The following is a 23,918-nucleotide window of genomic DNA, read 5'->3' on the forward strand; positions in this document are numbered from 1 at the left end:
TTTTTCCAGAAGCTGAACAGATCTTTCCCGAAGTAGACAGCCACTAGTTTTTTCATTCTTGTGTAAATAATTGATGTCAGAATTTTGGAACCGTGACTTATTAAAGCCGATGGTTCAGAAGTATACACACCTGTTAGCACCTGCCGCCTTTGAATTGGAGTTATTAGTCTTTTTGAAATCTGAAGGTGTTTCCACTATATCAAATATCTTGAAAACCAGGTGGAATAGTTTTGTCACAGCTGGGTCATATCATCTTCTCCAGGAGCCTTGTTTTTACTTAGGTCTTTCAGTGCTCTATCAAATTCTTCTGTCAGTATCATATCTCCCATCTTATCTTCACCTACTTCCTATTCTGTATCTATAATATTGTCGTCAAGTGTGTTTCCCCAATAGGACTCTATTTATTCTATCTCACTCATTTTTTTCAGTCTCATCTCATTTTGCCTATTCTTTTTACATCATTTTTGTATTTTGTCCTTTCATCCCATAAATTCAGTATCTCCTATGTTTTCCAAGGATTTCTACAAGGCCTCGTCTTTCAACCTATGTGATCCTGTGCTGCATTCACTATTTCATCTCTCAAAGCAACTCATTCATCCCCTACTGTATTCTTTGCCCTGTTTCAGTCTGTCATTGCCCAATTATCCTAATGATACTCTCAGCAACATATGGTTCTTTCAGTTGATCCATATTCCATCCCTATAATTTCATACTTGTTTGTGATTTATTCAGGTTTACTATGCAGTTCATAACGAATAAATTATGGTTAAAGTCCACATCTGCACTGGAAATATCATAGTTTAAAATGTGGTGTTGAAATCTCTGTCTCACCGCTATGTAATTAGTCTGAAACCTTCCAGTGTCTCCAGGTCTCTTCCACGTATACAATCTTCCCTCAAGATTGTCAAACTGAGCATTAGTGATGTTTAAAGCTAGCTCTTTGCAAAATTCTATGAGGCAGCCTACTCTTTCTTTCCCTTCCCCTGTTCCGTGTTCTCATTTTATTTTTTGTGCATCAAAAAAGAGGTACAACACGACAAATACTGTGAGAGCACAACTGCTTGCCTGCCGTCTCTGAGTTCTGGGCAGCAGCTGCCAGGTGACACTCAAAATCGCAAACCTTTCACTGCTACTGCATCACTTCCTACAGCACGTCATATGCTTCCACCAATATTGTGGACAGCTGCCACGGCAAGTGCTGTGAACTGCAGGTTACATTGCTTCCAATTTGTACTGGCAGGCTTGTGAATTCGTCTGCTGACAGGCACCGAGATATGGTACACCACGTCTACTGTGGCTATGAGTTCACTTCAGAGCCTGCAGCCAGCTCAGTACAGTGCTCTGGAAACTGCCTTCAGATTTAGTTGTCACTTTTTTTAAAAAACTAGGACCAGTAACAGTGTGTCTCCAAACATTACTATCAGTGATATTTACAATATCATAGACTGCAGAGAGACAGCAAAGTTATTTATATATATCATTGTATTAAGTTTAGGACTTCAAGTGCCATGCATCAAACTGTACCAATACATGTATATATTCGATGTATATATTCTAAATAAATGTTATTTGTTATTTCTTATTGTGTTGCCACAATTCTGTTATAGGGCACCCTGTCAGCCAAGTTTTTAACAAACATAGCGTGCTATGGCTGCCTGTAAGGAGCGGTTGCAAGGAAACATTTTTCTCCTACTGTGGCTGTTAGCTGAATTAATAGTAGCATTTAGTTACTACAATATTTCCTTCTCTTCTTTTTACTACTGCTGATCTCCTGTCACCCACAACAATTAAATTTTTGTCTCCCTTAACTATCTGGCTAATTTCCTTTATCTCATCACGCATTCTTTCAATCTGTACATCATGTGCAGAGCTAGTAGGCTAGCAAATGTTTACTGCTGTTGTGGGTGTTGGTATTGTATCTGTCATGGTTACTACAATGTGTTCATAAGCTGTTCACAGTAGTTTATCAACACCTTAAGTTCTTTTTCATTGTTAGTCCTACTCCTGCATTACCGCTGATTTTGTTTTAATAATCCTTTACCGATCTGAGTAAAAGCCCTCTCCTTCCTGCATCTCATTTCACCAATTCCAAATGTATCTAGCTTTATCTTTCCCTTTTCAGATTCTCTAATCTACCTATGTGATAAAGAGATCTAAGATTCCACTCTCTGGCCCATAGAATGCCAGTTTTGTTTTTTCCTGATGACTACATCCTTGTGAGTTGCCCCTGCCCCACAGATTCTAATGGAGGACTATTTTACATCTGGAATTTTTTACCTGGGAGGGTGCTATTGTTATTTAACTGTACAGTGGAGCTGCATGCCCTCATAAAAACAAATAATGGCTGTAGCTTCCCTCTCACTTTTAGCAATTTTTTCTCTGTGGTCCATAATTTGCCAAAATATTCTTTGGCATTCTAATGTCCAACAGGTATCATATTTATTTTCCCTGTTATTTATCTTATGAGTGTCTCAATTTGCTTACATGTTTTGTCAATTTCATCATCTTTTTTTAATGTACACATTTAAAGTTGAAAAGTAGTTGCTGTTGTTGAAAATTTCATGCAGTAACTCACTTAGTGTTTCCTATGCAATTCATAATGATTCCAGCACCTATTATTTCATCTGCAGATAATGTGGTTATTTGTCCAATAAATGCCTTGCCAGAAGCCTTTCTTGTACTACCATTATAGTGAGATATCAATGTCTGACACTTTTCTGCTGATTCAGCATTGTGTTAAGCATGAGGTATATTGTGGAGAAGCACTGTGTGTGTGTGTGTGTGTGTGTGTGTGTGTGTGTGTGTCGCTTCACAATATGTTTCCCCTCAATAGGACTGTAGAATAAGAGGGGGGAGTTCCTTTTCCTTTATTTTTATCCTGTGTCGGCCACATGTGCAAATTTCTCTGCAGCTGAGACATATGTTGTGCAAGAGAGTGGTTAATACATTTCGAAATATATGATTGGAAAAATAAGTAATGATGCTGCTATTTAAAACTATGGAACTGAATGGATTACAAAGCCAGGAAGCTCTGTGTGTGTGTGTGTGTGTGTGTGTGTGTGTGTGTGTGTGTGTGTGTGTGTGTGTGTGTTCGTGTTCGTGTTCGTGTTCGTGTTCGAGAGAGAGAGAGAGGGAGAGAGAGAGAGAGAGAGGAAAGAGTTGAAAACACATTAGCTCATCACGTGATGCAGACTGTTCTTTTCAAAAAACTTCATTTACTTGCATACCAAATTGAATTGACAAAGGAAATGAAATCAGTGAACCACTCTGAAAGAAAAAAGTTTGTTGAATAGATTATGACAAAACTAAATGCAGCTGAGTGTTCATCTTCAGTTAATAGCTACATTTGGATTTAAATGGAATTCTAACTAAACAGAATTATCACACGGTCAAAAGAAAACTGTATAGTTAGCCATAAGAATGTGTCAACACAAGGAGTGTGAGCTTGGTAACATGATAGTGCTTTCTTGAAGGCAGGAACATATATTTATTCCCCAATTGCAGACCCATCCAGACAGAGACGTGTATTAGCTTTTGCTTTCAGTATTCAGTTAGGTGCACTGGCTATGGATCAAATTCACCTGTCAAATTCATGAGAAGGGTAGGCCTGTTGGCCAGCTCGGATGTGATGTTTCGGCAGTTTCTGATATCGACATCCAACTGGGTGAATACTGGGATTAATGAATATTGTTTTGAACAAATTTTTGAATGATTCAGCATAATAATGAGTCAGGAAACTAAAGAGTATTAAAAGCTTGCAGGGCACTAGTCGAAGTGTCTTAAGCCTCATACAGCAACCAGAAATGGTGTTTTGATGAAAAGAGACAGCCAGAGTTGCAACTAAAATGGATGTTTGTTTAGTCATTGACTGGCTTTTCAGAAAGTAACTGTAGCAGGTGCTTTCAAATTACTGTCCACCAAATTCAATAACTAAACAATGGAAAATCCAGGATGGAATGTAACAGTATTATGAGAAGGAAAGTTGCCACTCACCATATAGCGGAGATGCTGAGTCGCAGGTGGGGACAACAAAAATCTGCCTATCTGCAGCTCAGCATTTTCACTATATGGTGAGTGGCTACTTCCTTCTCATAAAATTGTTGAATTCAATAATTAGTTCCTTGCTGTGGCAATAATTACTGCAACAGCAATAAACAGCCCAGTACAGGTACATTAGGCATATTTACACTTCATGCACCACCAATAGACATTAGTTTCAGTCAAGGAGATTACAGAGTTTCTGTGGTGATGTTTCGGGGGCAATGGCCTTGCCACAGTTGATACACCAGTTCCTGTGAGATCACCGAAGTTAAGGCTGTCAGGCACTTCACAAAATGCTTGCACCCCTACCTGCACTCCTGTCATTGAAGGGCTGTAGCTCACTGTTGACTGACTGTGGCATTGTCTGCAGCACCTGTTGGGAGATTGACATTGGGACATTGGCAGGTTCATAAAATACAGAGCTGTTACACATTCAGTGAAACATAAAATAGTAAAATACAGAGCTGTTACACATTCAGTGAAACATAAAATAGAGGAGCTGTAAATGTTTCTTCTGAGCATTAGGTCACAGTGTTGTTTTGATAAACCAATAACAATATACTCAATGGCTTTTGTGCTACAACTTGTTTTTATGAGCAGATGTTCGGGAAAATACTTACCTCTGTGTGCTTTACCAAAGCCTAGTAAGAATTTTCTAAAAATTCCAATTTTATATTTGAAATATGTTATTAACTAACATTTACCTGTAGTAAAATTATACATCTTTTTGATATGGAAAAAATAGGGCTGCAGGACAGTAACACAGATTTTTTTGAAAGGTTTGCATTCTAAACACCTAAAGTAATTGCAATGAAGGTAATTAAAAATATTCTTCAAATTTTATATACTTTCCCAAATAGATGCTTTGTATTTGAACTTTACCTCCTTTCCCTCATTTTTGCCAAGTCACATGTGATACAAACTTTGGCCATTATGGACTCTGATTCAGGGAACAGTCCCTTGATTTTAGGCATATTTTCAACAGCATTGATTTGTAAGGTATAACCTACAGTTAGATTGAACTTCTTGGTATTGTAGCTATACTCTATGAAGGACCTCGTTGTGTTGCAGTTTGTAACAAGTTGCTCAAAGCCGCCTCTACTTGGGTTTGCTCATTTGGAACCTCCGTTCTCAATACGTTGTGTCGAGGTTGGTGACGATGAGGACACTGGCGATACTATTGGTAAGCTAACAGTAATTTTTTTAACCTAATTTATTTTGTGGAATAAAAATTATATCAGTCAACAGACTGAGTAACTCTTAAACCTGGATCACCCATTTGCTTGCATCACCTGCATGTGGTGACTTGACAAAATATTTCGTTGTCTTTTAACAAGCAGACAGTATAACTCTAGAATTAGTCTACACTGTTTTCATTCCTTGCATCATGTTTTTGAACTATGTTTAATGTTCAACTTTTACAAGCTTCTGGAACCAGTGGTTCCTTCTGGCAGAAGAATTGAAGGGGAAGGAAGAAGGGTGAAGGAAGAGGACTGGAGATGTTGAGGAAGATGGGCAGTTCAGAAAAGTCATCCAGAGCCCTGACCCAGGGGAGGCTTACCGGACAGGATGAGAAGGAAAGATTGTACCCCTATTCCTAAACCTCTCCAGTCCTTTTCCTTCACCTCTATTCCTGCCCCTTCAAATCATCTGCCAGAAAAAGGAGCCACCCGCTCCAAAAGCTTGTAAAAGTTAAACCTTTTGGTGTGTGCGTGCGTTCTCCTGCTGCCACTTGGTGAGTATCCATTTATGTTATAATGCTTCATTTTGTGGGAAACTTCAGTGCATTGCTATCCACAAAAAAATCAGCAGAATTCCATACTGCTGTGGCTCAAGCACTTTCTACATAATGTTTGAAATGTGACTGTTATTATCCCTTTATATTGGTGAAATGTTGAGAGTTAATAGTATAGTTAATAAGTTACATATTTTGTGTAAGACTTTATACACAACGGTAAGGCGAGGTGGACTACGGAGTAATGTGGCAACTGTCTTCATAGGAAAGCTGGACAGAAGCAGAAAAACTAATGCAGCAAACAGAAGATTTGCTAACTTGTATTTCTCCAAACAAAAAAGACAGCAGGAAGTAGAGCCCAGCTCTGTACAACAGTAACAGTGGTGGCGACAGAGCCACAACTAGGCAGCGTCGGCACAACGTCGTGTAGCGATGTGGCTCTCAGCACGAGAGGGCTGAGTCGCTGCTGCTGGCCCTAGTACATTGTGGTGACAGAGTATTCTCGTGGTCTCGAGCCACTAAAGGTGTGCCTCAGCAGGCATGCTCCACTGAGTTCACCGGATCCCCCACAACCATTATCGCTGTCTCATAGAAACTGACAGTTCTGTTGCTACTGTTGCCCACGGGGTGACATTGATATGTGAGACCACATCCCTCCAGCTGAACATCCTCCTCCCTCTCATCACGTCGTGCAGGTGAGCAATCGACGACGGGAGAAGGGCTCCGTGCAGGTGACCGAAACTGAGGCCGGTGCTGAGCTGCTGCCCCTACCCTGGCACGCGCCTCGAGCCTGCCTGGGAACATCGGACAAAAAACTGGGCAGATAATGTGCACCTATACACAGAGCCAGAGCAGCAAACTGAGACAGAGCCATCTTGATGACTGCAGGGGGAAGTGAGGCAGCACGTGGTACAGCTGCCAGAAAGAGTGGCTCCGCTCGAGACGACAGTGGCTGCCGAGACAGCGACGACCGTGAAAGAGTGTCAACTTCCGTCGGCTGTGGGACTGGTGCCGACAGTACGGGGTCCACGTGGGAGAGGTGCAGTGAGGGCTGCTACATCCAGTCAGGCATGGAATCTTAAAGCACAAAGCCTGTGGCAGGATCATTCAATTCACATGGACAAATTTGATTCTGGTACATCTCAGCAGACCTCTTGGTCCCTGCAGAAGAAATATAGAATGTCCAATACTTCATACAATGTTGCCTCACTCCCAGTGTCTCTATCTGCCATACAATCTGCAAAAGACCAAATTGTTAATTTTATACTTTGCTGTCTGGCAGAGTGGGTACTGCACACCATGGCGGTGCAGCAACTGAAGCAAAGATGCAATGGCTCCGTCTGTGTAACATCTCTGCTGGTAATGGTCCACTGTGTGGCTGGGAGTGGCAGGAAGACAGAAGAGCAACAGAGCTTTATCCCACATCTGGGAGGCACAAAGCTTGTCTGTCCAAAGTGTTCAGCTTCACCACTAGACTGCAGATGGAACAGTGCACTTGTGAGGTGTTTGACGCTGTAAAACAATTCAAATTTGGTGGCAATAAATTGATGTCAGTTATCAGTTACAATCACTTCAGGTAATCCCTTAAGGATACAGGGTACTTTTCCAGCTCAATATTATGTAAAAATCAACGCCTATTTCATTCAGGCACTGTTTATAATATGTTTTAGAGATTTTTTGGTAATGCAGCACACTTTCTAAACAAATTAGAAGTATCTTGAATATTTTTGAACCTGCTTAGGGTTATTAAAAAAATTACAAAGAAATTGAGGTACCATTTAATCCAATGTTATACATTTGAAGGAGACCAAATTTTTACCAGAATGCATGATATGATGGCTGAGGTACTAGACCTATTTAATTCCACCTATTATGTATTTTACAAGGATAAAAAAAATATTACCTCTTACATTTTAATTTTATAATTTTTTTCCTAAGAAAAATGTTATTTTTTCTATAATTTAGTTGATTCTGCAATAAAGCTTCGGTCTACTACATAAGTATGAAATATTTCAAGTTACAGAAAGAAATTAGAGCAATGCTTTATAAACTTCAGGAAATATTTGTACCTGAATTCTGAAAAATACAGCTTGCGGGAAATTGCGAATAAAGATATGAATCCAATTAAACTGTGCCTCAGAACATTTCTGAAGCATAGTCTTCATCCAGCAGCATTTCTTTATCTACAAGCTTACTCTTGGCATTCCTTTTAGCACTTCTTGCTTCTTTGGTAACTTGAAGAGCGACTCTTTCAGCTTCATGCACCCATTGTCTGTCACACGGAAGTAATTGATCTTCCAGATTAGAGCCACATTTTATGCCTAAATTTCTTAGGACTTCCAGTCTTCCCATCACTCCATCTAGTACACCAACTTTCAATGTATTTAGTCCTACAAAAACATTCTAGGATAATCTTTCCCATATGCAATGGTTGAAACTTTCATTTGTATTCTGAGTGTGCCCATGAAGACATTTACTAAGCAAAATAGGGTCACTCAGGTCTCTAAAAATTGGTTTTGTTTCATTCATAACAGGCTCAGGAAGAGAATGCTTATGATGGTATATTTGACGACTTTCTTTTGCTTTTTGGTAACCACACCAAGAATCTGCTCCTTTAGGGCAAAGTCCATGAACAGGGTGGTCATCTGTGAACAACGTACGAAAGTAGATGGCCCACACGGCTTTTCTCATTGCTGTAACATCATTCAGAGGTGCAGTTCATCTAATGGCCAGTTCATAAGCATCTGTGTCTTGTGCAACAGTATAGCAACAAGCAGAGGGCTCATCAGATGCTGAATCTGGACCAATAGGGAGGCAAGAAAGAGCATCTTCATTGGCATACTTAGAAGTGGGCTGATGCACAATCTCATATTGGTAATTTGTCAAAAGAAGAGCCCCCCTCCGTTCCATTTTCTGCACTGTCCGAGTTGGCGCTGACTCGCTGTACAAAGATTGTAGGGTTTTATGGTCAGTGACCAAGTAAAAGTTTCTGCCAAAAAGATACGAGCCACTTGTTCATGAAGAGCCTGAGAAACGGGACAAGCTGTGCATTGTCCACCATTGTGACGTGGGCAACAAAATTATTGACTTTGCTTAAACCCTTAGAAAACAAGTCCTGAAGTTTTGCACACAACTTACAACACTCTCCCGAGGATCAAAGGAAGTATCTGAAAGTATGTTTGTCCTGATTGCTTAACCCAAAAAAATCAAGATGGTCTAGACCAAAAATATTAGCACTGTTTTATGAGGAAACCACTGAGAGTGTCACTGTCCACACCACATTCTGGAAAGATGCGGGAAGGCTGCAAGTGCCGAAGACACGATTGTCTCGGCCAGTACACACCGTCAGTATATGGTGCGATGTGCACAACTTAAGTTTGCCAATCAATTTGTAAATGTTACTGTCTAGGTAAGTTACTGAAGCACCAGTGTCAAGTTGCAGATGGACTGATTGTCCAGCAGTGATAAGCGACACAAAAAGGTTTTTGTCTTCACGTGCCTCTGCAGATGAGGTGGGAGCCATTCCTGAATGACTGTTACACTGTTGTTTTGCACTTATGACACTGAGGGCTTTGAAACACACTGCACACTGTTTGTGACTTAAACTTGCACGAAGAGTAGCAGAAAGGGGTACCTTAGGCTTCTGTAAGCATACAGACTGTACACGTCCCCGTTTGCCACAAAAAGTTGCTTCACTTGAGGGGCAAGATCAATGTGTGTGTGCCATATAACAGTGAGGGCAGAGCCTCACGCTTGCCAGACACGACACTGGTTTACGCACACACTGTTACTGTGGCTGGCCAGTCCACTTTTCGCGAGCTATCTGCGAGGCCTGTTTGCAGCGGCTATCTACAAAACAAACGGGCACTACCTCAAAACCATGTGCTGCACTTTCACAGCAGTACCGATAGTCTAGAATCTTGCAGAACCTGTTGCAGTGAAAGGTCCAGGTATTTTAGAATCTGTTCCCAAATTGTAGGGTCAGCTACACTGTGTGTCGTGGCACTGTGAATCATTTTATCACTATAATACTGGCCTCAATCACATTTGAATCTACACTGTTTAGAAAGTCCTTGCTAGTCAACCACCACTGACGGTTTGTCTGTGTTTGTTACTTACACAACACAAAGAATTTGTAACAGGCAGCTGCCACTTGAAACCTGCTCTCATAACACTTTGTAAGCATCTGTAGTAAGTATTCGTAGTCTGTCAACTCAAGTGGTGATGTGGTAAAAAGTTTGGTACACAAGCAGTACAGAGTCACTCCTACCATGGCCAAGAAATAGGAATGTCTTTCAGTACTCTATGTACGATGTGCTGCTGCACGTGCGTCGAACTGTGCGAGGTACTCTGTCCAGTCTTCCTTCCCCTCATCCAACTTGTGAAATGGCAGTACATATACAGGCGGCATCTTGTGTGAAGTCACCTGCACCGTCACGAAAGGATTCGTCACATCGAGCAGTTGCGCCTCGTGTTGACTCTGAAACTGAAAAAACTGCGTCAGATTGACTACAGGAAGTGTGGCAGGTAGTCGTAGCTCGGCAGCTGTAGTAAATGAGCAGTGCACAAAATAACAAATACAAACAGTGAAAATCAAAAAAAGACACAGATAAGTACGAAGAAAGTGAAAAGAGGTGCAAAAGCATCAAACTTGGAACGTAGAACATAAAAAGTACAAACAAGGCAAACACTAGGTGGCCAGAAAACAGTTAATTGAAAGAAGGCAACTAAAAAGATCACAGAACACAGAGAAACCAACTAGCCTTGACTGCTACACGTGGGTACCACAGCTCAACACCAGACATGTACTGCTTCATATACTACAGTAAGGAGAGGTGGGCTAGAGAGTAGTGCTGCAACTGTTGTCCTAGGAAAGATGGACACAGAAATTACTAGTGAAAAGATTAACACGACAAACAGAAGATTTACTTAACTTGTATTTCTCCAAATAAATGGAAACTAAATACATCTAATACAATAAGAAATAGAGTCCAGCTATTAGGACAGCAACGAGGATGGTGATGGAGCTGCTACTAGGTAGCATCGACATAGCTTCACGTAGTGCCGTGGCTCTGAACTCTAGTGTACTGAGTTGCTGCTGCTGCCAACCCTCCTGTATTGCAGCAACAGAGGGCTACTCTCGTGGTACTGAGCCGCTAGAGGCACGACTTCAGCAGGCACGGTCTGTCGAGTCCACCGGATCCCACGTCACCCCTATCGACATCTCACGGAAACTTGCAATTCCATTGCTATCTCTCCCGTCGGGTGGTATCGATACGTGATACTACAGTATACAGTCACAGTGTGGTTTAGCCTAAGCAGTCTGAGGAATGGGTAAGTTTAAACGAAAGTCTCTGCCTCTGCTGTAAACTCGGAGATCAGGCCTACAAAAACTATGCACAAAAGTGATCAGTTTTTTTCAAGCCTTCTGTGAAGATTTTAATTGGATCTGGCCCCTGCATTTGCATGGGTCATTAGTGTTTGGCATTCCACATTTTCTCAGTATGTGGATGTCACACAGAGTACATAGTGGGGAACGAAAGGATTTTGAAGTACCGGTTCGTCTGCTGAATTGAAGTACCGGTTCGTCTGGTGAACTGACTTGCAAGGAAGTACTCCTGTTGCTGAGTGGCTAATATTTAGCAACACATTTTTATTTTGAGAGAGGAATGATGATCGGTCTGAAGAAGTGCTTGCTGTCAATTTAATTTTTAAGCAATGTAGGACTTTGGGGTTTGCATTCTCTTTGAGAAAAATTTGACTGCTAGGAACTGGTGCTGAGTATTGAGAGGCATTTGCAGAGCTTCTGAGAGCAGAAGATCACTCAGTTTTGAAGGAATTGTTTTGATACAAATTCTAACAGTGTTGCTGTATTTTGTCTAATCTGGTGAGCGTAAACTTGACGTCACAGTGGTAAAATTCTGAGTCGGCACCAGAGATCGGCACAGGATGAGCATTGCAGCCAGGTGTGTTCCCCACTGAGTATGAGCCTACATGCAGAGAATGTTTGTTTCTGGAAGAAGCTGTCAAATGTGAGTGTCCCACTTCAGGTTTTAGTCATATATTTGATATAAGGTCATGGTGACTTTGTATGGTCTAACAAATTCATCCATAGAGCAAGAAGATGTATACATTTGCAAGTGAACACTACTTCTTGGGAGCTGCGAGGTGATGCTGCTAGACTATTTTGTATTAGATGACCCCCAAGCAATATGGCAAGTATCCTAGAGTATGTGGGCATTGAGTAGAAACATATGTCATCTCACTGTATGACAATACAGAATGTTTATAAATGAATATCGGGGTTTTAACGCTCCATAATATTTATTACATTAAACAGTTATAAATGGTATGTCAAATGAAAGAGCAACTCAGGCAGTTTTACCAAGAACCTTATCAATGTTGTGTGAGCACCATTTGTCACACGGCACACATAAAGTCTATGGCAGAGTTCTTCCCAAGCCTAATGACAGGGCTTGCTTTGCATGGCCTCCACGTTCACCCGACCTAACACCATGCGATTTTTTCCTTTGGGGCTTCCTCAAGGATCACGTGTACGTGCCTCCGCTACCAGCAGATCTCCCTAAATTAAGAAACCAGATTGAAGACGCACTTATCAACGTTTGGGAAGAACTCGGCTATAGACTTGATGTGTGCCATGTGACAAATGGTGCTCAAATTGAACATTTATAAGGTCCTTGGGAAAACTGTTTGAGTTGCTCTTTCATTTGACATATCATTTATAACTGTAAGTTTAATATAATAAATATTATAAAGTGTTAAAACCCCGATATTCATTTATAAACACCCTGTATATAGGTATACAATATTGGGCTGAAGACTGTCCCCAAAGGGAAGCGTTGTGATATTCATTTGGTCCACATCTCATTCTTCAACTGAACATAAGTCCAACAGATGTACAATAGCATAGGATTTCCCAGTGTAGTAATTCGTGGCATGTTCATCACATTGACAGCCAATTACAAACCTAACAAACATACCACAGGTATGACATGCCACAGTATACGTCTGATGAAGGTATCTGGAATTCTAAAATACCAAATCTTATGTGTTAATATGGAAATTAGCACATTATTATACACAGCTGAGATGCCAATGAAGACTGTGGTGAGGAAGTTGCCCCATTCGATCCTCAAACTAATGCAAAGGCCAAACATATAGTGCACACATTTAAGAACCTCATACTGAAGTTAATTGTACCTTTTATCAGTCTGTTCACCCCTGAGACCAGAAAGCAATAGATATTGGCACCCAGGTAAATGCCTTGTTCCTCGACTTCTGGAAAGTGCCGAAACAGTTTCGCACTGCCACCTAATGAACAAAATAAGAGTTTACAGAATGTCGTACTGACTGAAGAGTTCAAGGAAATGGAACACTGTATGTCATTATGAATGGAGGAATGTTTTTAGCAGTAAAAGTAACATGGGAAGTGCCCCAGGGGAGTGTTACGGGACTGTTACTTTTCACAATATAAATGACGTAGCAGATAACATCGAAAGTTCCACGAGGCTTTTCACTGGCTATCGTATACAGAGAAGTAGTAAAGTTGTAAAATTGCAACGAAATGCAGGATGACCTGCAGACGATTGACACTCGGTGCAGGGAGTGGCAATTAACCCTCGACACAAACAAATAGATGTGTTGTGAGTACTTAGATAGAAAGATCTTTTACTTTATGATTACACGATGGTAGAACAATCACTGGAAACAGTTACTTCCATAAATTATCTCACTGAAGTATGTGTATGGAGTGGTTTGAAGTGTAACGAGCACATAAAATTAATTGTAAATAAGGCAAGACTGAGATTCAATGGACTAATGCTCCGGACATGTAGTCCGTCAACAAATAAAGTAACTTATAATACATTTGTTCAACCAATACTCAAATATCGCTCATTATTCTGAGTTGCGAACTGGACAAGACTGATAATGGAAATAGAGAAGATCCAAAGAAGAGCAGCATCTTTATTACAGATTCGTTTAGCAAGCACAATAGCATCGTGGAGATGGTCAGCCGACTCCCTGGCAGATACTGAAAGAGAGGTGTTCCACATCATGTGTGGTCTACTGCTAAAGTTCTGAAAGCATACTTTCCTAGAAGAGTCAATCAGTATGTTACTTCCTCCTATGTATATCTTACAAAAAGACCATGAAGATAAAATTATAGATATTTGGGCCCAAATGGTGGCTTACCACTAATTGTTCTTCCCACAAACCATCCACAACGGCAACAGGATAAGGGGGAAGTGGCAATGCCATGCCAAGTATCCTCCACCACACACAAAAAGGTAGCTTGTGGTGTATAGATGAAGGTGCAGCAATAAACAGCTGTCCCAGAAAAACACAGACAAGATGTTAGCTGTCAATAATGCACGATTATCAAATGTTCCTCTTGGTTATCTGAAGCCATTTTTGGTGCTCAGTAGTAAATAATTGTGTTCCATAAGCAATTCAAGTTTATTTCAGAAATCTGTTCCAGAGTTTCACTGATACATTAGCTTTACATGTAAGACCCATACTTTGATCTCATTCCACCCTCAGAGTAATGGGAAGGCCAAACATACGGTGCACACATTTGAGAACCACGTGCCAATATCTGTTTCTGCGTTCTCAACAGAAGGAGCACTTGTAATGTTCCTCGGTATGTGTGGACCAGTGGCGATCGACAGTAGCTGAGTTACACACTTCTCCTCGCTCGTACCCAGAGCCTGCACTGCCTACGAGTCTCCGCCGTACCGTCGTCATTCTGGCAACCTCGTATGAGCCTCAGAGTTGAGGCAGGCCATTGTTACCTGGTAACAGGATAAACATCTCCACACAGCTGCAGTGCCCCCGACAGCTATCGGATGTGGAACACGACTGTGCCCACAGACAAATAAGGACAGTGACTCGGCTTATCTCTACGACTCTGCATTTGACGTCAGATTTGTTGTTCACTTTGCTCGTGGGATTTGGCAGTAGAGTGGGCTGGTGTTGCAAGTCCAATTAGTATTTATTAAGTGACTATTGATAAGAGAATTGTGTATGTGCTATTTTCTCCAATAGAGTTATATTCAGTTTTGCCGGACCGACATCACCGTGGTAGAACCAGATGTTTGTTTCCTGTATCATTGCAGCATAGCCACATTTTACCACAACTTGGAATGTACGATATTTATTTTGATATGTCACATTAAATTTATCAAATTTATTTTGATACAATTCTGAACACTGAGCCTCCTGTTCGTGGTGTAATACCCTCGAAATATATTTTCTGTATGTGATGTATGTTCTTTCAGACAGTTTTGATCCTTGAGCCACTATGAATCGAGACACAAAGGAATTAATGATGTTAGCTGCCAAAGGGCATTGATTTAAAACAGTAGGAAAAATTAAAAATTCGTGAGGACAGGGATTCGAAACCGGGTCTTCTGCATACTAGGCAGATGTGGTGACCACTGTGCGGTTATCGCAACTCTGTGGACTACCCTAGCACACCTCCCGTCAGACCCAAATTCTCAACGTATCCACACAGTACTGATGTAGTGCCCATTGCCCACTATCCTCATTACTTGCGGCATTTCGCCAATTCTTGTAAGAGTTCAAAAGTGGTGTGCATCTGCACTGAAGTGGTCAGTTGGTTGTCCTTATCATAATTATAGATGTGGGCTGCATTCTTTCAGACATTGATTGAGTAGCCACTATGACTTAAACCACAAAGGAATTACAGAGCTTGGCTGTGATTTAAATCAATGGGGAAAGTTGAAAATTTGTACCAAAATAGGATTTGAACCATAGTGGCAGGATTGTTTTCTCTGGAGACTTCAGTATCTCCCTCACAGGATCATAACTGTTTTATGAGTGTGTCTCTGCTGAGCACAGGGCCCCACTCCCTGGAGTATTACTATCTTTCTGTACTGCAAGTCTTTCCTTATACTATTCTGTGCAGATTATTCATCTTCTTTTTGTATCTACTGATTTCACCTCCCTGTATCATTTGAAGCCTTTCTTTTTTCACCTATCTTCCCCTACCAAAAGTCAGCTCACATGTGTGACAGGGTAAAGGGTGACTGGGTAATTCGTAATTCCTTGTTCGTAGTTCGACAGGTAGGGGTTGTGTGTACCCTCTGCTAAAGACCGGGTCCAGTGGCCAGTTGACCCCTCTGTATGGAGTTCAGGAGGTGTGTCCCGAGGTACGAACAATCACCCGAGGTGGGTCAGTAGCCCCGTGTGGGAAACCTGAGAGCGAAAGTGCAAATCGTCGTAGACTCTTGCAGTTGTGAGAAATCGAATCGTATCGAGTGTACAGGACCGATCTACCGAAAGCCTGCCTAACAAACAGAAATGGAAAGAAACTGAGAAAATAATGAATATTCCGTGTGCACCCCGCTCCTCAGCAGTGTCACGTACGGAAAAAAGTAAGAGTTTTCTTAGCACTAAGAGGACTGGCATTAGTGAACTACATAGAAGGGCCACTATTGGTCTTTTTACCTGTGAAGTTTTCATTCTCTGTTTTCAGTTTTACTTCTTAAGTGACTTCAGTACGGTGTCTTTACAGGTCAATAGTGCATTATGCTTATTGTACAAATGTGTTATGCTTAAAAGTTTCTATAGAAATTGTATTTAATTAAATAAAAAAGATTGAAGCAAAGAATAAATTGTAAATGCAAAATCAGTTTATACTAAAGTTACAAATGCAAATAAACATATAATTATACGACGACATTTTTTATCTTTATGACTTGTATTCAGTCAAACCCCAAACAGGTCATTAATGTATATTTACTATGGAAAATAAAGAAATATTGACACACATTGCTGTAGCAGTAATGAGAAAGCCACATTTTTTTCTCTCTATGACATCTTTTCAATCAGAGCCACGTTCTTTGTCAAAACACTTTACACACACATGCTGCACACTTCCAGAACGTGGTCCACATACGAATTTCTTGCACTGCTCACATACATTTTTAGTTTTGTTACAACTTTTGCATCCTCATACCTGTCAGGTCTCGCGTACTGCTACCTTACGTATTTCAGTGGCTGTAATGAATGTACGAACAGGTTTTTTCCTTAATTGTACATACACAGAGGAGAGTTCTTCTGCTAATTTGAAAAGAAGCATCTGCCGGCTAACTTTTTCTCCCGTCGCCTCTCCGTAAAGGATACGGGCGTCGATTCCGGCGAGGTCTAGGATGTCGGAAAACGAGTGCGTGTGCCATCTGTGGCAGCCGAAGTTGAGAATGTACAGACGAGACATCTGGTCCGGAATATCGACTCCAAATTTAGTGGAATTGTATGAGCTCACAGTTGTAGGGAGTTTCTCCTGTGTTTGCTCGCCCACTGCAGCTGCCTTGTGCTCAATGGAAGACCATTTTTCAGGGTCTTCCCCTGACAGGAAGTAACTGTCACTGGATTTGTATAAAATAGTGTCGTACAGAGATCTGGCAGTAGCCTTCACTGACGAGGAACTTCTCTTCGATTTTTCTTCGGTGCACCCACCGTGGTTACGTTCTCCCCCTTTAGCTGCTCTGCGAGATGTTTGGCCGCGAAGAAACGGTCGCACTTTACAGTTCTTCCTTTTGAAGTGTAAGGCTGCATGAGATGCGTAACGACGTGCTTTCCAACAGGTATGTCAGTCGGTCGAGTAAGGAACTTCGTTCGTCGTGTATATTTACTACCGGCGTCTACTGCGAGTCGGAACCTCGGACCAAATTCGTCCGATTTATTACACGTGTAGTGTACCGAGCTTTCCGTCGATAGAGCTGCGATGAATTCCAGACTGTTGTAGTTGCCGTGAAGTCTCGGGTCTCTCAGCACAAGTGTGCATGTCGTAGAACTACAAAATGACACTTCTACGAACTTATTTCTTCCCACAGTACGAGCAAAAAATGCTGGCCCCCGCACTTGAGATCGCAGAAGTTTCGGGGAGAAATTATTTTCTCTGTACACTCAAAGTGCACGCATTATAGCTATAGCAGTTTTTTATTGGGCAATATCGAGTACCCGTGTGATATCCGGTGGAAGTTCTCGGGTTCTGATTTCTGTTAAGTTTTTCACGTTGTGTAGAGTATTATTTTCTGTCAACACTCTCTGTGCACTCGCGTAATTCCAACTTGTGACGATTTGCCTCGTTCTGTTTCTCGGGGCTGATATTTCGTGTTATCTTTATAATCTTTATCGTGCAACTCGTCACATTAAAAATATCTCCTCCTTCAGAATCTTCTTCTGCTGAACGCTTCACATAATTGAGTAAATCTTAATCCAAACGAAAACACCAGCGTGCCACAGTAATGAGGAGGAGCACTAAACTTCTGCAGAGCACAACAGTGTATTAATGAAGAACAGCAACTAAAGTATGTCCATTCTTCTACTAAATAAAGTAAAATGTAAAAAGAAAGAAAGAAAGAAAGAGGGGGGGGGGGGGGGGGGGGAGTCGTTTAAGATAAAAATGTTTATAATTTGTTCAGTTTTTGTAACAGATTTACAGAAATTATAAACACCCAGAGTACATTAAAAAGTCATGAAAAATACAGCCCATAAATTAAAATGTACACTGTTTATTAAACATTAAACAATGCTCACCGGGCAGATTGACCACTACAATCCTTTTAGTGTTAGTGTAAATCCCTTCATCATTCAACTGTGGAGTCAATTGCAGGCCCAGTGAAGTCACGACCTCACCCGTGTAACGTAGCCCTTCTAATCGACACAGGGCCAAAAAAAGATGAAAGCTGAACTTTTTCACTAATATCCTGTACATATGGAATCCTGTAACTCGCTGACTTATTGCCACGGTGTTGTTACCACTGATCTGCTTGACAGTCTGCCCGAGGCAGAAATTCGAGGTTACCTCTCTGATCGGGAAATGGTAGCAGTACATCAGTACAGGATAAACAACAAATTGATGCCTACCTGTGCCATCTTCGGTATATTTGTTCGAGTGGAGCTCCCTTCGAGGCTTGGAGCAGAGAAACGGGTCGACAGTATAAGACCGTATAAGCTAAAACTGAAGTGTTGCTGTCGGTGTCAGTGATTCAGTTATACTTGCGTGTCCTCTAAAAAATGCAGCCAAATGTGTAAGTTGTGGCAGAGATACACGTCAGGGAGACTGCGTATCTCCTTCACCCCACTGCATTAACTGCACAGGAGACTGTGTCGCTTTGTCCCGCAAGTACTCCACTTACCTCGATGAGCGAGTTGTACGGGAGATCTGGAAAGTGGAAAATACTTGCAGCTACTCAGAAAAAATTGCCATCCACAAGTCCCTCCTTACCAACATCTGACTGTTTCACCACCACCACCAAAAATCAATACAGCCACCCATGCCTGTGACCTTCAGTTTAGCACATTAACTGTAAAACCCCAAGTACTAAAGTAACATCATCATCTATCACTGCTGTACCTGCAAAACACACACTGCTGGAAAAAAGGAAAAAAAAATAGTACACCTGGGAAGACTATGTCAGTTTTGACCCGATGACAGTATGTGCCACCTAGGAGATAGTAGGTGTACTGATAATGGTTTCAGTATTGTCCACCAACAGATAGCTCAGTGACATAGCTACCAGAGCAGTATATGTGTCTACCCTTTAATAGGGAATGCTCACAGCCAGAAGGTTCAGTATGATGCAGACACGTGAAGCAAGCAGGCAACCGTGACACGGAGATGCACTCGTGCTTCCTACAGCCGACTGATTGAATTTGAAAAGGGTCAAATGGTGCCCTTCTGAGTGGTGGGATGGTCCTTTTGGGGCATTGCCACACAAGTTGTACGTGTTGCGTCAGGTGTGCAATGGTGCCGGTATCTGTGGTCACGTGAGCATTCTCAGTTCTGGCGTCCACACAGTATGGACACCTGTGAGGTTTGTCGTATTGTAAGGGCAACATTGGAAGATTGTATGGCGACCCCAGGACAGATAATAGACTTGTGAGCCCAGATGTGGCAATACGAACCATTGCGAACTGGCTGTTAGCAGTGGGACTATTGGTGCCCACACCTCTAGCCCTTCTTCCGCCCGTGCCACATCAGTGTGCACAGAGCGACTGGTACCATCGGCAGATCACTTGCGAAATGGAATGACACACTGTGGTCTTCAGCAATGAAAATAGATTCAGCCTGATGCAAGTGACGGTCGTTTGTGCATACGCTATATACCTGCTAAGTGCTGTCTCATACAATGCATTCGTCCGAGACAAATATAAGACTGCAGTAAGCTACAACTCTCGTTCACCTTTGGCATTTCTGGAGGGGACAGCAAACCGTGCTCGGTATGTGCAGAATGTTGTTAAACCCATTGTTTTTGCCATTATTGCAACAGGAAGGTGATATGTTGTTCCATCAGGGTAATAATCACCCAGACATTAACCGTGAAACTCAACATGCTGTACAAGATGTGTAGCAACTTCCCTAGCCAGCACGAGCTCCAGACTTTTCTCCACTCGATCTCCTGTGGGATACGGTGGGATGGGGAGTGATCGGTGTGACTCGTCAATCGACAACTCTTACTTCTAACCGAACAGATCGAGCAGGCACGGTATAACATATCTCAGTACAGTATTCACTATCTGTACGATCAACTGGATGCTGGAGTCAGGGCCTGCATTGCCACCCGTGAAGGCTCCACCACATACTAATATGGGTGTTTCAGCACCTGGTACCTCAGAACCGCTTGTACTATTGATCTGTAAATGTAATAATTTTGTGTACTCCATATGCACCATTGCAGTAATAAATCTTGAGTGAAATGGAAACCTGCCCAGTTGCCATCTCTCACCCTTGAAATAAATAAGTGAAACAATTGTATAGCATTATTGACCGGGAGAACCTGTCCGATATAGCTCAGCTGTCTGACCCAAGTCTTTATTTATTTGACACCGCTTTGGTAACTTGCGCATTGATGATGGTGAAACGATGATGAGAATGACACAATACCCAGTCCCTGGGAGGCCAAAATTCAATGCAGCTGGAAATTGAACCCTGGCCCCACAATCTAAGAGCCAGAAACGCTAATCACTAGACCACATGCTGAGGACCTCTTATCGTGAAATGGCTCCTCTTCAATAGAATGTATGAGGTATAAGATCGTGTAGGGCAGAATTGCAGCTGCTACTGAACAGCTTATAACTGTTAGAAATGTAAATACAGATTCAAGACCACTTTGACCTTTCACATTTAACCCAGGAACATTACAGCCTTCCTCCTGAGGCAAGAAGAGCAGCTCGTGGGGGTGTAATAACACTCATCTGAGTTGGTGACCATAGCTCGATCATTCTGTTGAACACCCTGTTGTAAGCTGTTGCTGTCTGTGTTACGCTTCCTGGAATTACGTTTTCTCTTTGCTGTATCTTCATACCTCCATCACTCGCTCTTATTGTGACAGAAATAATACAGCTGGTTGCACAACTCCCAGCACCTTTCTAGCCACTTGTTGAGTGCAGTGGCCACCATCCCATTTGGGCTCTCCCACAGCCTATGTAAAAGGTACATTCCTGTCAAACAGTTTGGACCAGCTTAATATTGTTTCCCTCAACACAGATGAACCAGTGTTTCTTTCAAATTCTGCACATTCATTTTTGCACCTGGATCTCTCCTTCTACAGCACAAAGCTCACTGAGCATCTAGAGTGGCCCATAATTTCAGACACACACTCGAGCAACCATTTCTTGTGCATAAGTTGCTTGCTGAACTGTGTATGATCCGTGTTAAGATGGCTTGGCACCCATCTGAAACCACTGGAAGCTGAACTCCTTATTGGTGCCCTTACACAAACAGTTTCACAATGGTGATGACCAGGTAGAGTACCTTATGTACGTCATCCTCTTTGCCGCTGATCGTTCCGTACCCTGAACATCTTCTCTCCCACAATGAACCCCAGTTCCCCGTTGTACAGGGAAGTGTTAGGTTCACGAGATATGTTGTCTGCATCTTCGAGCACCACCCCGTGTTGGGGAACTGTGTCTAGTTTAAACAGATGAGTGCAAAAAGTAGCTGAATAGTTATAGATAGCAAAAGAGACTTATGGAGCTCTCTCGACTATTTTACTCCATCTGCTGTTCCTTGGGATAAACATTGTCACTGTGCTGGGGAAAAGGTCTTCTTCCACTGCCCGATCTGACCATTGCAAACAATACTGTAGTGGATGCTGCGATGTCTCCCACACCTCAGCCCATCTCAACACTTTGCAGAGACCTCGAGCTCTGCCCTACTACTCTTGCCCTTCCTACTTCAGAAGCAAGTGGCAGATACTTCTCATAATCATAAATGCCACAATAATGTTTTTACCACAAAGGAATGAGAGCATGTTCTTATATCGTCACGTTCCTCCACTCTGAGACCTGACAACATTCACCTTCGGAAGTCGCAACAGCTAACTCCCAATAGCAAGTGCTTTCTTCTCTGTATCTACAATTGTATCTGGAAGGATAGCACATTTTTTACAGCTGGTGTAAAGCTGCTGTGATACCTATACCTAAGCCTTATAAAGGCAGACACCTTCCCTCCATCTACCACCCCATATCTCTCACCAGTAGTGTGTGCAAGGTGATGAAACAAGTGATCAATGGGCAGAGGATACAGTGGCTTGAGCCACGGAAATTCCTGATAGTGTCCACCTGCTTCACTGAGTGGTATCGTGCTTGCCTCCCATGCAGCAGGCCCGGTTTCGATTCCCAGCCGGGTTGGAGATTTTCTCCACCTGTGAACTGGGTGTTGAGTTGTCTTCGTCATCCTCTCATCATCATAGACACACAAGTCGCCCAGAGTGGCGTCACGTGAAATAAGACTTGCAACAAGGCGGCCGAACCCAGATGGGACCTCCCGGCCAACAATGCCATACGATCAATTTTATTTTTTTCCTGATGTAGTGGCTTTTGTAGGCATCACTCTGCAGTTGACTATATCTCCAGATTCAGTGCTGAGCAAAACCTTATTTGCTATAGTGGTCGCACCCATTATTGGCTGCCTCCCACTGAGTCTCGCATGCTCTTTCTTTGTCAACAGTTTTATTGGTCTGTAGCAGCTCTCAGCAGGCCGCTTTACTCGTACGGCAACTCTGACAGCATTTCGAGCATCTCTACTTGTGAAGCATAAATAAAGCCTTTCACTTTTCCACTAAAAAACCATTTACATGAGTTTCTGACAGTGAGAGGAATTTCTCCTACCATCCCTACATAACAATTGATAAAATATTATGTTGGTTCTGCCTAATATCATATTTAGCAACTAGTGCGAGTATTATCTGAATTTTGTGACACTTCAGGGGATGTGGGCTGTACTATCACTGTTTGTTTGTATCGATCCTTAGTCCCATCAAATTTGGGCCACGGATGCACAGCTGTCCATCTTACATTGCCTTAATGTGATGCTCCTCTTGATTTCTCTTTGACTACTGGTGCATTCCCCACCAGCCCAGTTATAAGCCTTTAGTGGGAGTTGCTGAGTTACCACTTCCAGAGTTCACTTTTATGTTGTTTCATCCTACATTAAGTGCAGCATTCCACGCTGGCGGAGTTCTGTGCCCTTCTTGAACTTACATTACTTTCAAAGAATATTGCTCTGGTTTCAGTAACTAGCTTTACATTTCTGGAGCTGCGTACTCAGTTTAGGGGAAGAACACATTTACACCAGTGGCTCTAGGAATGACCACAGTGCAGGGTGCACCCTCATTGTCAGCAAAAAGGTTTTTAGATGTCGACTGTTAGACCAGTGCTTGATTTCTATCACAGAGCTGTTTGCCCTTTATCGTGCATTGATTTTCTCAGTGCTCTCTGGAGTCTCTGTGCAATTTACACGTACCACCTTCACTACAGCGGCTCCAGGAATATCTTCGTACGCTCTGCGATGCTTGTGCCACTGTGTCTTTTGTACGGGTTCCTGGACATTGCGGCACGTGTGGGAATGAGGCTGCTGACGGCCACCCTACTACCTGAGCCCTTTAACTATTCTGTCCACACAGACGATATCAGCGTTACTACATATATCACTCTGGCGCAAACACTTGTCATCCCTCCATTGGTACAAGCTCGGGGAGATTAAATCCCTCCCTGTAGCTTTGGCAACTCATCTGTCTAATAGTGAGGAGCTGATTTTAACTAGACTAGAATTTAACTGGACTAAAATTTTCTGCTTATCAGCGACACT

The 23,918-nt window shown here is 42.2% G+C and overlaps 1 protein-coding gene across 1 annotated transcript in view; it reads left to right on the plus strand.

Moving 5' to 3' along the window:
* LOC126164184 (ubiquitin-protein ligase E3B) overlaps positions 1-23,918 on the plus strand; it is a 313,945-nt gene that overhangs the window by 281,419 nt on the left and 8,608 nt on the right. The window contains exon 16 of the mRNA XM_049920218.1: positions 5,113-5,224. Within this exon, the coding sequence (XP_049776175.1) occupies positions 5,113-5,224 (112 nt within the window). The remainder of the gene's footprint in view (positions 1-5,112; positions 5,225-23,918) is intronic.

This window comes from Schistocerca cancellata, chromosome 1 (genome assembly GCF_023864275.1).
Source record: "Schistocerca cancellata isolate TAMUIC-IGC-003103 chromosome 1, iqSchCanc2.1, whole genome shotgun sequence".
NCBI classification, from domain to species: Eukaryota; Metazoa; Arthropoda; class Insecta; order Orthoptera; family Acrididae; genus Schistocerca; species Schistocerca cancellata.